At 35.6% G+C, this 13,886-nt stretch overlaps 1 protein-coding gene across 1 annotated transcript in view; it reads left to right on the forward strand.

The window, feature by feature from the left end:
* Positions 1–13,886, forward strand: part of RFX6 (regulatory factor X6) — a 58,296-nt gene that overhangs the window by 18,613 nt on the left and 25,797 nt on the right. The window contains exon 6 of the mRNA XM_003404262.3: positions 435–462. Coding sequence (XP_003404310.2) covers positions 435–462 — 28 coding nt within the window. The remainder of the gene's footprint in view (positions 1–434; positions 463–13,886) is intronic.

The following is a 13,886-nucleotide window of genomic DNA, read 5'->3' on the forward strand; positions in this document are numbered from 1 at the left end:
AGAATTGAATATGGAGCAGTATGTCCTGCAAAACTGTTAAGGAGAGTTAAAAAAAATATTATGAATATGGCTCTGTCATGATCTCATTATCACATTATTTTTATGAATTTTAGAAAATTACTATTATTTAGTAAGCTAAACAAAATTTCTTTCAGGAATATAGTAGACAAATGTTTAATATCAAGTGTTCTTTGCCTGCTTCAATTCTTACTTAACTTCCTAAAATATCTCCCATTTTACTTTCCTCTAAAGAACATTTTTCGAGTAAGTTGAGAAAGACGCTTGAGTCCCTTTGAAAAACCGAACACATTTATCAAGATTTATTTCACTAATCACAGTATGCAGTCACTACTTTTTTTAGGTCCTCTGCACTTCTTTGAATGCTATAACTGTAATCTTTTTTTGAACTAATGGAAAATGTAATGATTTTTAAGGTTTTCTGGAAGCAAGCTGAAGAATGAGGTAAGAATTATTTCCATCTCTATTTTACATTTGCTTTAATGTGTCTTATAAGCTAAACAATCACTCTTAACCATCCTCTTTGACAAATTTAGAAATAAGTGTTATTTGCTAGGAGTACCTGGAATGAGTGAGAACTTTAGATACAGCTAAGTTAGATTCGATGGCAAATATTGATTCTTTACATGGACCTACTGCACAACTTCCAATTAGCCGATGAGTGATAATTTTCCAATTATCCGGAATCAACTCGACGGCAGTGGGTGGGTGGAATATTAAATACTTAGGAGATTGCAAAAAAGACTATGATTGAGCTAAGAAGTTCCCAAGCTTACTTAAAGATATAGAAATCGTTGCTATTTGGAATATAGCCATTTTAACAAAACCTTTAATAGTTATCAAGAAGCCCAAAGCCCAAATGCTATGGTCTATTTTACCACTTTTTGAACATATATAATCTTTAATGATATCTTCCTAGTGACCCCTGCCCCTAGCACCTTAGTCGAGAACAGATCAGTAAACTGACTTTATCTAAATGAGTTAGGCTCCCATTACAGACTGCATGGCTAATTAGACACATGATAAGGCCTTCATTTTCCTAAAGTGAACTAATCATTAAATAGAGGTGCCATCAAGCTAAGGGCACATAACAGTGTGTTGTGTGGTAAATCTGTACCTGAGATAAATTGTAGCTCCATTAGTTTGGCGAAATGATGCAAGCATATTATCCAACCCTCCAACGTCTGAAATAATATAAAACCCCCAACCCTCTGAAATGACCAGTTTCTTTCCACCAGTGCTTTTAATACAGTTAATGGCTAATTATATAATAAAGTCCACCAGATTGCTCTTCTTATCAATGAAATAATAGCTCTTTATTAGATAAACAATTGTGAAACTGCAAAAATATTGACTCAGAAATAGCATTTCGGTTGACTAAAGTTTATGTCAATAGAGAATTCAAGTAATTTCTCTCAGGTATTCTTTCTATCAGTTTGATGAAGCTGGTGGTACGAGTGAACCAACAGCTGAAGTATCATGCATGTGACAAACCTCTTTTATAGAATAAAAGAAAAAATGCTTCTTAAGTCTACTTGTTCCTCATGAGAAGAGTATACAACAAATTCAGGTGTAAATTTTACTTGTAAAGTGAAAATAAAATATTTTGAGTTAAATTATATAACTTACAGATTTTCCAAAGATACCTGAAGCAATGAGAGAATACCATCATCATCATCATCATCATCATCTTTATTATCATAATAGAAATTAACACAATTAAGGGCTTTATAAAGGCTCAGCTCTACTCTAAATACTTTTTTTTTAATGATAAAATAATTGTATAACAAACTTTAATATTTATTTTTTCATATTTAGGGTGACCAACTGTCTCTGTTTGCTCAGAACTGGAGTTTCCTAGGACATGAGACTGTCAGTGCAAACCAGGATGGTTGGTCACTCTACATGTACTTCAGGTCATTGGAACATTGATAACAGTGAGGTAGGGAAAGTAGGTGTTAACATTGCTAATTTACAGTTAAGGAAACTGAGGTCTAGAGATGTATTTGGTTTTTTGAAAATTCAAAGTAAAGTTCTATTTTTCTTAAACCCAAGGTCAACATATTAATCAAGAGATATATACAGGTACTGGGGGACACAATAGTGAGTGGATAGATACGGCTGTGCCCTCACAGAGCTTTATAGGAAAACATATCTTGAACAAGTAATTATAAAGGGTATCGTGGAAATTAACCTTGTTTATTGGGTTAGGAGCATTTCCCATAGAAAGTGACATTTAAAGTAAGAATTGCAGATAAGTGGGAGTTTGGCAGAGGAGTGGAGTAGGGGAAGAGAGGATTAGTCCAGACAGAGGGGACAGCATAGGTCAGTCTTTCTCAGCCTCACCACTATTGATATTTTGGGTCAGATAATTCTGTATTGTGGGTGATGTCCTGTGCATTGTAGGATGTTTAGGAGCATTGTAGTATCCGTAGCCTCTACCCACTAGATTCCAGTAGCGCTGCCTTTCCCACCGGTTGTGATAACCGAAAATGTTTCTAACATTGCCAACTGTCACATGGGGGGTAAAACCGCTCCCCACTGGCATATGTGAAAGCAAACAAGAGAAACATAATTTTGTAGAAAAATATAAAAGAAGTTTAGGATAGCTTAACATAGAATGAGGTGGAGAATAGAGCTGCGCGGTAGGCATGACTGGATCATCCGCAGTCTTATTAGGTTAAGGATTCTGGAATGAGTAGCCATGGTAGGAGAATGGTGTGATCAGACTTGTGCTTTGTAAAACTCAAATGGAGAATCAGTTAAAAGGTATAAGAAAAGAAGCTGGTAGATCCAGTGGATTGTTTAGTCTGGGTATGAGAAGATCCTGTCTAGTATAATAGCTCTGTGGATGAAGACAAGTAACTTTTCTAGCTGTATCTTCAAAGTAGAATCAACATCCAGGACTGACTTAAAAAACTAACTGATATGATTTGCCATAACTGGCATAGGAAACCTTGGAGGAGGAGCAGGTAGAAAGACAATGGGTTCTCTTTGGGACTTGTCACATTTGATGTGCTTGTGAAGTGTCCAGAGTAGATTCGATGTAACTGGAACAGAGGACTTAAATAGAGATATAGTTTGATGGTGACTAAAACAATGGTAATGAGTAAAAGCCCAAATGTCTTAGGCTGGGTTCTCAGAGAAACAAAACCTGTGAAGGGTATATACATAGATATAGAGAGATTTATCTCAAGGAAATGGCTCATGCAGTTGTAGAGGCTGGCAAGCCCCAAATCCATGGGTTAGGTGTTAGGCTGGGGGCTTTTCCTGACTCACAGGGGCTGCAAGGGCTGACGAACCCAAGATCAGCAGGTCAGACGGCAGGCCACTGGCTTAGAGGCTGCGGAGGCTGACAAATCTGAAGATCAGCAGACAGTGTGGAAGGCCACTGGCTCAAGTTCCAAAACTGGAGGTCAGATAATGACAAAACAGATACAGGATCCAGAGCAACCCACCACTCGCCTGTCAGTTTGTCACACAGAAGTGTCTTTCATGTTGCTGTGATCCTGGAAGCTACACCACCAGTATTTCAAATACCAGCAAAAGGACCTGTGATGGACAGGTTTCAGAGGAGTTTGCAGACTAAGACAGACTATGAAGGAGGGAGCTGGAAGTTTACTTCTAAAAAGCTTGGCTAGTGAAAACTTTATGAATAGTAGTGGAATATTGTCTGATATATGCCAGAAGATGAGTCCCTGAGGTTGGGAGGCACTCAAAATACCACTAGGTAAGAGCTGCCGGCTCAAAGTGGCATAGACCTTAATGATGTGGATGGAGTAAAGCTTTCAAGATCTTCATATGCTGATGTGGCATTATTCAAAATGAGAAGAAACACCTGCAAACATCCATTAATAAATTGAAACATAGAATGTCTGAAGTACAAATCTAGGAAAACTGGAAACTGTCAAAATGAAATAGAAAGGCATTCAAACAGGAGCTTTTTTTGGTTAGTAGCTCGGTTCTTAGGAATTCGTGAGCTGAAGGCGACAGGTATTGAACATTTTCAGTCAGATAATCATATGGTCAATTATGCTGTGAATAACAAATTGAAGAGGAATGGCATCACATTCATTGTTAAAAAGAACATTTTGAGATCTATCCTGAAGTACAATGCTGTCTGTGGTAGTATAATATCCACACACCTGTGAGGAAGATCAGCTATTACAACTATTATTCAAATCACACACCAACCACTAATGCCAAAGATAAAGAAAGTGAAGATTTTTACCAATTTCTGCAGTCTGAAATTTATCAAACATGCAATCAAGATGCATCGATAACTACTGGTGATTGGAATGCAAAAGATGGAAACAAAGAAGAAGGATCAGTAGTTGGAAAATATGGCCTTGAAGATACAAAAGACGCCAGAGATTGCATGATAGAATTTGGCAAGACCAATGATCTGTTCATTGGAAATAATTTTTCAACAACATAAACAGCAACTATACACATGGACTTTACCAAAAGGAATACACAAGAATCAAAATGAATATGTCTGTGGAAAGAGTTGATGAAGAAGCTCAATATCATCAGTCAGAACAAGGCCAGGGGCTGACTGTGGAACAGACCATCAATTGCTCATATGCAAGTTCAAGTTGAAGCTGAAGAAAATTAAAACAAATCCACAAGACCCAAAACATGACCTTGAGTTTGGAAATCATCTCAAGAATAGATTTGATGCATTGAACACTAATGACCAAAGACCAGACTAGTTGTGGGATGACATCAAGGACATCATACATGAAGAAAGCAAAAGGTTATTAAAAAGACAAAAAAGAAAAGACCAAAATGGATGTTAGAAGAGACTCTGAAACTTGCTTTTAAAATGTAGAGTAGCTAAAGCGAATGGGAGAAATGATGAAGTAAAAAGCTGAACAGAAGATTTCAAAGGATGGCCTGAGAAGACAAAGTAAAGTATTATAATGTAAAATGCAAAGACCTGGAGTTAGGAGACCAAAAGGGAAGAACATGCTCTGCATTTCTCAAGCTGAAAGAACTGAAGAAAAAATTCAAACATCGAGTTGCAGTGTTGAAGGATTCAATGGACAAAATATTGTATGACATGGGAAGCATCAAAAGAAGATGGAGGGAATACACAGTCACAGTAGCAAAAAAAAATAGTTGATGTTCAGTCATTTCAGGAGGTAGCATATGATCAAGAATGAATGGTACTGAAGAAAGAAGTCCAAGCTGCACAGAAGACATTGGTGAAAAACAAGGCTCCAGGAACTGATGGAATGCCAATTGAGATGTTTCAGCAAACAGATGCAGTGCTGGAGGTTTTCACTCGTGTATGCCAAGAAATTTGGAAGACAGCTACCTGGCCAACCAATGGAAAAAAAATCCATGTTTGTGCCCATTCCAAAGAAAGGTGATCCAACCAAATGCAGAAATTATAAAAAATATCAATATCACAGACAAGTAAAATTTTGCTGAAGATAATTCAAAAACGGTTGCAGCAGTACATCGACAGGGAACTGCCAGAAATTCAAGCCAGATTCAGAAGAGACGTGGAACCAGGGATATCAGTGCTGATGCCAGATGAATCCTGGCTGAAAGTAGAGAATACAGAAAGATGTCTATCTGTGTCTTATTGACCATGCAAAGGCATCCTAACAAATTATGAATAACATTGTGAAGAATGAGAGTTCGACAACATTTAATTGTACTCATGGGGAATCTGTACATGGACCAAGAGGCAGCTGTTCCAACAGAACAAGGGAGTACTCTGCGGTTTAAAATCAGGAAAGGTGTGTGTCAGGGTTGTATTCTTTCACCATATTTATTCAGCCTGTATGCTGAACAGATAACTTGAGAAGGAGGACTATATGTAGAAGAACGAGACATCAAGATTGGAGGAAAACTCATTAATAACCTGTGATATGCAGATGACACAACCTTGCTTGCTGAAAGTGAAGAGGACTTGAAGTACTTACTGATGGAGATCAAAGACTACAGCCTTCAGTATGGATTGCACCTCAACATAAAGAAAACAGAAATCCTCAAAACTGGACCAATAAGCAGCATCCTGATAAACCAAGGAAAGAATGAAGTATTCAAAGATTTCATTTTACTTGGATCCACAGTCAATGCCCATGGAAGCAGCAGTCAAGAAATCAAACGACATATTGCATTGGACTAATCTGCTGCAAAAGACCTCTTAAACTGTTAAAAAGCAAAGAAGTTGCTTTGAGGACTAATGTGTGCCTGATCCAAGCCATTGTATTTTCAGATGTCTCATATGCATGAGAAAGCTGGACAATGAATAAGGAAGGCCGAAGAACAATTGATGCCTTTGAATTATAATGTTGGCAAAGAATATTGAATATACCGTGGAGTGCCAGAAGAATTCACAAATCTGCCTTGGAAGACCTACAGCCAGAATGTTCCTTAGAAGAGAGGGACTTTGTCTTTCTTACTTTGGACATGTTATCAGGAATGCCCAGTCGTTGGAGAAGGACATCATGCTTGGCAAAGTAGAGAGCCAGCAAAAAAGAGAAGACTCTTAATGAGATGGATTGACACAGTGGCCACAACAATGGGCTCAAACATAGCAAGGATTGTGAGGTTGGCATAGAACTGGGCAGTGTTTCATTCCATTGTACACAGGGTCACTGTGAGTTGGAACCAACTTGACACCACCTAGCAACAACAACATCAATGAATAAAAATGCTTAGGGAGAAAAATGAATTGGAAGAAAGAGTGAGGAAGAGAAAGAGGATCAGTAATGTAACTGTGAACAACCCAAAGAGGTAAGAAGAAAAGGGGGAGAATGTGGTGTCACAGAAGCCAAGGGAAGAGAATGCTTCCAATAAAGGAAATGGTCACTACTATTGAATAATGCTGAGAGGTTATCAAGATAATGACAGGGAAACCTATGGAAATAGTTTTAAAAAAAAAAAATTGCCATCGAGTCAATTCCGAATCATAGTGACCGTATAGGACAGAGCCGCACTGCCCCATAGGGTTTCCAAGGCTATAATCTTTATTGAAGTTGACTAGCAGCAGAGTGGCTAGTGGGTTTGAACTGCTAACCTTTTGGTTAATAGTGACAGGCTTAACCACTGGACCACTAGGGGTTCTTATGGAAATATTTAACTGGGGATAATTAATTACTTTGGGGAGGGCATTTTCAGTGAAGGGTTGGGGCTGGGTTGGTTTGTAACATGAGTGGGCACTGGCATTCAGTAAAGAAAATTTAATGAAGTTCAGGATAACAGCTGGTGGAAAATGTGAAATTTAATTTTGAAGGACAATTAGACTGATGTTAAAATGTTTTTGAAACAGAACCAATAAATAGTAGAGACTGGAGATATGAAAGAGAGGGGGAAGTTGAGAATACAAAGTCACTGAGCAAGCAGGAAACATAAAGCTTCAGCTTGTAGGTGGAGGAAGTGACCCTAGAGAGAAGGGGTAATTCTTTCATTAAAACTGGAAAGAAGAAAGGTTAAGTTCAGGTGCATGTCAATTTGTAGATTTTGTGGGAGAAAAATCCTGTTTGGTGGTTTCAGATTTCTCTCTGAGGTAGGAGTTTAGGTCATCTGTTGTGACTGGAAGTAAAGGGAGAAAAGTAGCTCTTCTCAACCAAGATGCCCAGGGAGAATGAAGCCCTAATGCCCTAAGGCACCTGTTGTGTATAAGGAATGAACTTGTCTGTACATCTAGATTGGTAGTAGCTAAGTAATGTCCTTAGGAGACTTGATAAAGTGGTCACTCAGTTCCTTTTCTGTAGAGCTTAACTGTCTTTGTGGAAGATTAGAAAGGTAGGAAAGTACAGTAAATATTAAATGACAGGAATCAGTGAAAAATGCAGAATATTTAAGAGCAATCATAGTTTGAGAAGCATAGGACCTGCTTGAAAAAAAAAATTCAGGTTTAAAAGAAAAAGATGTACCTCATGCTTGAATAGGAATGCTAGATATTACAAATATGGCAATTCTCCCTAAATTAGACACTCAGTACCCTAGTAAATATTTGAGTGGGCAATTCATTTTTGGAATAGAATAGCTATAAGCTCAATCTAGATGCATAGACAAAATGTAATAAGAGAGATGTAAACAAGAAGAGTCAAAAGGAAACTTGTCTGGCAGATATCAAAATATTATGATATGCTGCCGACTCAACTGTAGATAAAACAAATCAACAGCAGAGATTAGATGCTTGAAAAAAGACCCTAGCATATATATAAGAATTTAGCATATAATCTAGGAGATTTTCCCACCAATGAAGAAAGAAAATATTTTTCGATAAATGTCTTAAATCCTTTCCAAAAGAAATGGAGCACAGAATAAATAAATAAAAATTCTTCAGAGCATAATGTTAAAAATTTTTTTTGGAAAAAATAAATTTTGATACTTCATACCTTATGTCAACTTTATCTAAATTATTAAATGAAAAATAATACTTAGAATGAAATACATGTATCTCATTTCTTGATAGAGAATGACTTTCTAAGCATGCAAATAGTTTGATACATCTCAAGGAGAAAGGTAAATACAGGAATTTAAAATGCCTTTTTTGTTTGTTTCAAAAGCATCATGTACAAAATTAGAAGTCAAAGAAAAAACTAGGAAAAATATTTTCAGCAAATATGACAGTGGGATAATGTCTCTACTGTATGAAGAAATTCTAACAATTTATAAGTGATATGTGAAGACCGCAATAGATACATGGTGAAAAATAGAGACGATTCACATAAGGAAAAAAGGCAAACGGCTACTACATGCATGAAAAATGTGCTATCACAGAAATAAAAGTTAAAATAACATCTTAAAATATAAAATAATCAAATATTAATAAATTATTGTGAAGCTGATGAAGGTGTGATGGGATAAGTTCTTTCGCATTCTGCTGGTGAAAGGAGGACAGGCTTTCTGGAAAATAGTTGAAAGATCTGTGTCAAGAATCTTTAAAATGTTCATCGCCTTTTTCCCATTAACTACACTTTTTATGAATCTTACATAAAGAAATCACAGGAAACGCAGGCAAAATTTTATGGACAAAAAGTTATTAACTGCAGAGAAAAACTGCACACAATGTAAATGACCAATAATAAGGAAATATTTATATAACTTATAGTACTTTTATGAAAGGGAATATTATTTCATTTATTAAGAGGCTGTTTTAATAACAGAAATGTTTATTAGAAAGAAAAAAGGACAAAAATAAATATATCTCTCATATATACAAATATGAATATATATATAAAAAGAGCCTTGGTGGCACAGTGGTTAAGAGCTCAGCTGCTAACCAAAAGATTGGAGATTCGAAGCCACCAGCTGCTCTGCAGGAAAAAGACGTGGCAGTCTGCTTCCATAAAGATTACAGCCTTGGAAACCCTATGGGGCAGTTCTACTCCGTCCTGTAGGGTCATTATGAATCGGAATCAACTCCACAGCACCGGGGAGCTATGTGTATAAACATCAGTTTACTCATCCTTCCAAATTAAATTTCAAGTCTTCCTTTACCTATCACCCTCAACTTAACTAAATTTTCTGTAGGAGTAAAGCAAATAACAAAAACTAATTCCAATGCTTTGTCCTGCCTGATCGGAGAAAGCTTTTTTTTCCCCCTATGTATCGTCTACTGTGGGGCCAAATATTATATTAAATAGCTGTAGGAAGCTGCCATCATTTCTTAGGGATAAAGTCCTTGATTTTATTCAACCAGGAAGTTTCCCTGATAGCCTGAGTTTCCTTCTCCTTAACGTCAATCCTCCATGGCCAACTTTGTACCAAGATAAATGACAAATCCCCCTCCTTCGTATATGCTTTTCAAATATTTGTAGACTGTTATCATACTCTCCTTTAGTAATCACCTAGCCAAGCCGTGCAACTTAACTCCTTTAATCTTTTCTCATAAATCAGACCCTCTTGCCTTCTAATCATATTTGTTTCTTTTCTATAGGTTCCTTCTTGTTTTCTTTTGAAAATAAGATTCTTAATAGTTCACCCAGGAATACTGAAGCCATTTCACCAGTTGAGAGAGAGAAAGAAAAAAATAGAAAAACCTCTTAGCTGGCCATTGAGTTGGTACCTTCTTTAGTACAATAAAAATAGCAAACATATTATTGCAATTAAAATTATCATATTTTACTTTTTTTCCAGCTGATCAGTCCCTCCTTTTTTTGTGTTAAACATTACGGACATTATATCCTCATTTGATTTATACAACTTGTATCATCTTTGTACACAACTGTTAACACATTCAAAGAAATTTAATATGTTAAAATTTTCTTTGGGTTGTTTTGTCTCTTGGCGATGCTCCACACATACTGCGAGCTTCTATTACACAAAATTTTATTTATTCATATGAGTATTTTAAGTAACCATTAAAATAAAAGACATATACTTTGTTCCTTAGGAGCCCTGGTGGCACAACAGTTAAGTTCTTGAGCTGCTAACCAAATGGTTGGCGGTTCAAATCCAACCAGCAGCTCCATGGAGAAAGACCTGGCGACATGCTCCTATAGAGATTACAGCCAAGAAAACCCTATGGGAGCAGTACTACTCTGTCACATGGGGTTGTTATGAGTTGAAAATCAATTCCATGGGCTCTAACAACATTTTTTTTTAGCACTCCAAGATTTATCTGGAAGCATATTATTTATAACACACACAGTTTAAAAAATAATCAGGAGATGAAAACTTGAATACCTAATACATAGAAATCCTCTTTGTGCCCCACCCCAATCACTTCCCCTTCCCTCTCTACCTCTATCCAGATTTTAGTGTTAATCACTCCTTTTCCTTTCCTTAAAATTTTATCACTTATGAATGTATCCCTAAACAATGTATTGTTTAATGTCGCCTGGTTTTGCCCTACATGTAATTGGATTCATCTGTGTGCATTTTTCTGTGACTTTAAGTTTTCATTCAGCATTTGATTTGTGATGCAACTGTATTGATACGTGTAGCTCTAGTTCTTTTGTTTGTACTGCTTTATAATATTCCATTGTATGGAAATATCACAGTGCATTTTTCATTCCACTGATAGTTGGATTTTATCTTCAGCCTATGAACAATCTCTAGATGCACGTGTGCAGAAGTTTCTCCAAGTTATATATTCAGGGGTAATTCTAGCTCCTAGGATATGTGTATGAATCAGAATTGACTTAATGGCAATTGGTTTGGTTTTTTGGTTCTAGTTTTGGGCCAAAGCTGTTTCCCAAAGTGGTTGTATCAACTTATATTCTCTCTAGCAGAGTGCAAGAATTCTTTTGTTCATATCCCACAAACACTTGGTGTTGAATGTTTTCATTTTTGCCAATCCTGTGGCTTTAAGATTGTATCTGTGGTTTTATTTGAAACATTGTTTGATTGTTTGATAATGAACTTCAATATCTTTTTTTGTATGTTTATTGACCACTTGTATTTTTTCTTCTGTGACACCCTTGTTTAGATAACACTATTTTTCTATTTATAAAATTTGATACTTAGAAATTCTTTATGTATTCTAAACACTAATATCCTATAGGTTATGTGTTATAAATAACTTCTCCAAGTTGGTGGCATGGCTCAACACTTTACAGTGTGTTTTGCTGAAGGTGAATTTTTTAGTTTTTGGTTAGTGCTTTTTGTATCTCCTTTTAAAAAACTGTGTATTCGAAAATCATAAAGATATTATCTTATATATTTGTCTAAAAATTTTAAAGTTGCTCTTAACATTTAGGTTCTTATTTCATCCATAATTTATTTTTGAGTGTGATATGTGGTAGGGAGCTATTTTTTTCTCTGCTAATCTGCCATGCCAATTCATGTATGTAAGGGCCCTTTTCTGGGCTATTTCATTCCAGTATTCTTTTGGTCTATCCCTGTGTCGATATCACTGTGTCAATTTATTAAAGCTTTATAATACTCTTTTTTTTCTTTTTAAAAATAAGTAGTAGTTTATTATTATTTTTATTGCAATATTTTATTGTGGTTTTGGCAACATTTACACAGCAAATTAAGTTCCCATTTAACAATTTCTTTACATATTGTTCTGTGACATTGGTTACATTTTTCACAATGAGTCAACATTCTCATTATTTCCCTTCTAGTTGTTTTGTTTCCATTAATTTAGCTTCCACATCCCCTCCCACCCCTCTTACTTTCTCATCTTTGTTTTAAGATAAATGTTGACTATTTGGTCCCAGATAGATGTTTTTTTAAAGGAGGACAGGCACTGGTGATATTGCTTATTTTATGAGCCAATCTATTATTTATCTAAAAGGTGACCTTCAGGTGTGGTTCCAGTACAAAGTTTAAAAGGTGTCTGAGACGAATCTTGGGGGTTCCTATAACCTCTACCGGTTCAGTAAGTCTGGACTTTATTAAGAATTTGAATCTTATTCTACATTGCCTCCAGTTCTATCCAGGACCATCTATTATGTCGGAACAGTGGGTAGTGGTAGCCGGTCGCCATCTACTTCTTTTGGTCTCAGGGTAGATGAGGCCATGGTTCGTGTACGCTATTAGCCCTATAGACCAGTTTCTTCTTTGGGTCTGCTTTACTTCTTTCTCTTTTGCTCTAGACAAGTAGAGACCAATAGTTTTATCTTAGATAGCTGCTCTCAAGTAAAGCTTTACAATATTTTTTACGGCTAATCATGTAAATTCTACTGTCAGGTTCTTTTTATCAGGAGTGTCTTGTCTATCCTTGATCCTTTGCATTTTCACATAGATTTTAGAATCAGCCTATTAAATTTCACGGAAATCCTTGTTGGGATTTGGATTGAAATTCATTGAAGAAACAGATCAATTTGTATTGAACTGACATTTTCACAATATTGAATATTCTTATTCATAGCTTCTTGAATACCTTTTGATAAAGTTGAATCATTTTTTTAAAAGTTTTGTGCATCTTTTATTACCCCTGTTTTTAGACATCCTCTAATATTTGTTGCTATTTGCAAAGTTTTTTTTTTTTTTTTCCATTGAATGTCCTTAGTGTTTGGTACTTGGTATTGGAAATTCAATCGATTTTTAAACTGACCTTATATCTAGCAACTTTACTAAAATACTCTTTTGTTAATGGTAAATGTTGCTATGCATTTTAGTTTTTTAATGTAATCAACCACATTGGTTGCAAATAATGCTAATTTTGTTTCTTCCTTTTCAATCCTTAATATTTCATTACATTTTCTTGTCTTACTTCTCTGGCTAGGAACTCTAGTACAATGTTGAATAAAATGGTGAAAGTGAGCAACTTGATCTTGTTCATGATTTTTAAGAGAATGTTTATCATATTTTACCATTGAGTATGATATTTTCGTAGCTGTTTTTGATATTATTAGTCAAATGATTAAGAAAGTTTTCCTCTATTTCTATTTTACCCAAAGTGTGTGTATATGTACAGAAAATGGTGGTTGGATTTTTAATAAATGCTTTTCTGCATCAGTAGAAATATTTATGTAATACATGATATTCTCCTTTTTCTGTTAATGTGGTAAATTTAAACTCAGCTTGGCTATGATCATTCTTATACACTGCTGGGTTTGATTTGCTCATGTTTTGTTTGGCAGTCTTACAAATCTGGTCATAAGTGAGACTGATCTATAATTTTTCTTTCCGTTTCTGTACTTGTCTGGTTTTGGCATAGATCTTGTAAAATGAATTGTGAAGTAGTCTACTTTTATTTTCTGAAAGGCATAAGTTTGAACTTATCTGCTGAATGCTTGATAAAATTCACCTGTTAAATCTTCTGGGTCCTTTTTTTTTTTTTTCTTTTGTTCCTTCTCTTTGTGGAAAGGTTTTTGGTTACTAATTATATTTCTTTAATGGAAATGAGATTACATCCATGTTCTTTAAATTTAATACAGTATTATATATTCCCCCCCTTTTTTTTTGGTTTCTATTTCTCTGTCTCTCTTTCCCCATCTCAC

This window comes from Loxodonta africana, chromosome 1 (assembly GCF_030014295.1).
Source record: "Loxodonta africana isolate mLoxAfr1 chromosome 1, mLoxAfr1.hap2, whole genome shotgun sequence".
Taxonomy (NCBI): Eukaryota; Metazoa; Chordata; class Mammalia; order Proboscidea; family Elephantidae; genus Loxodonta; species Loxodonta africana.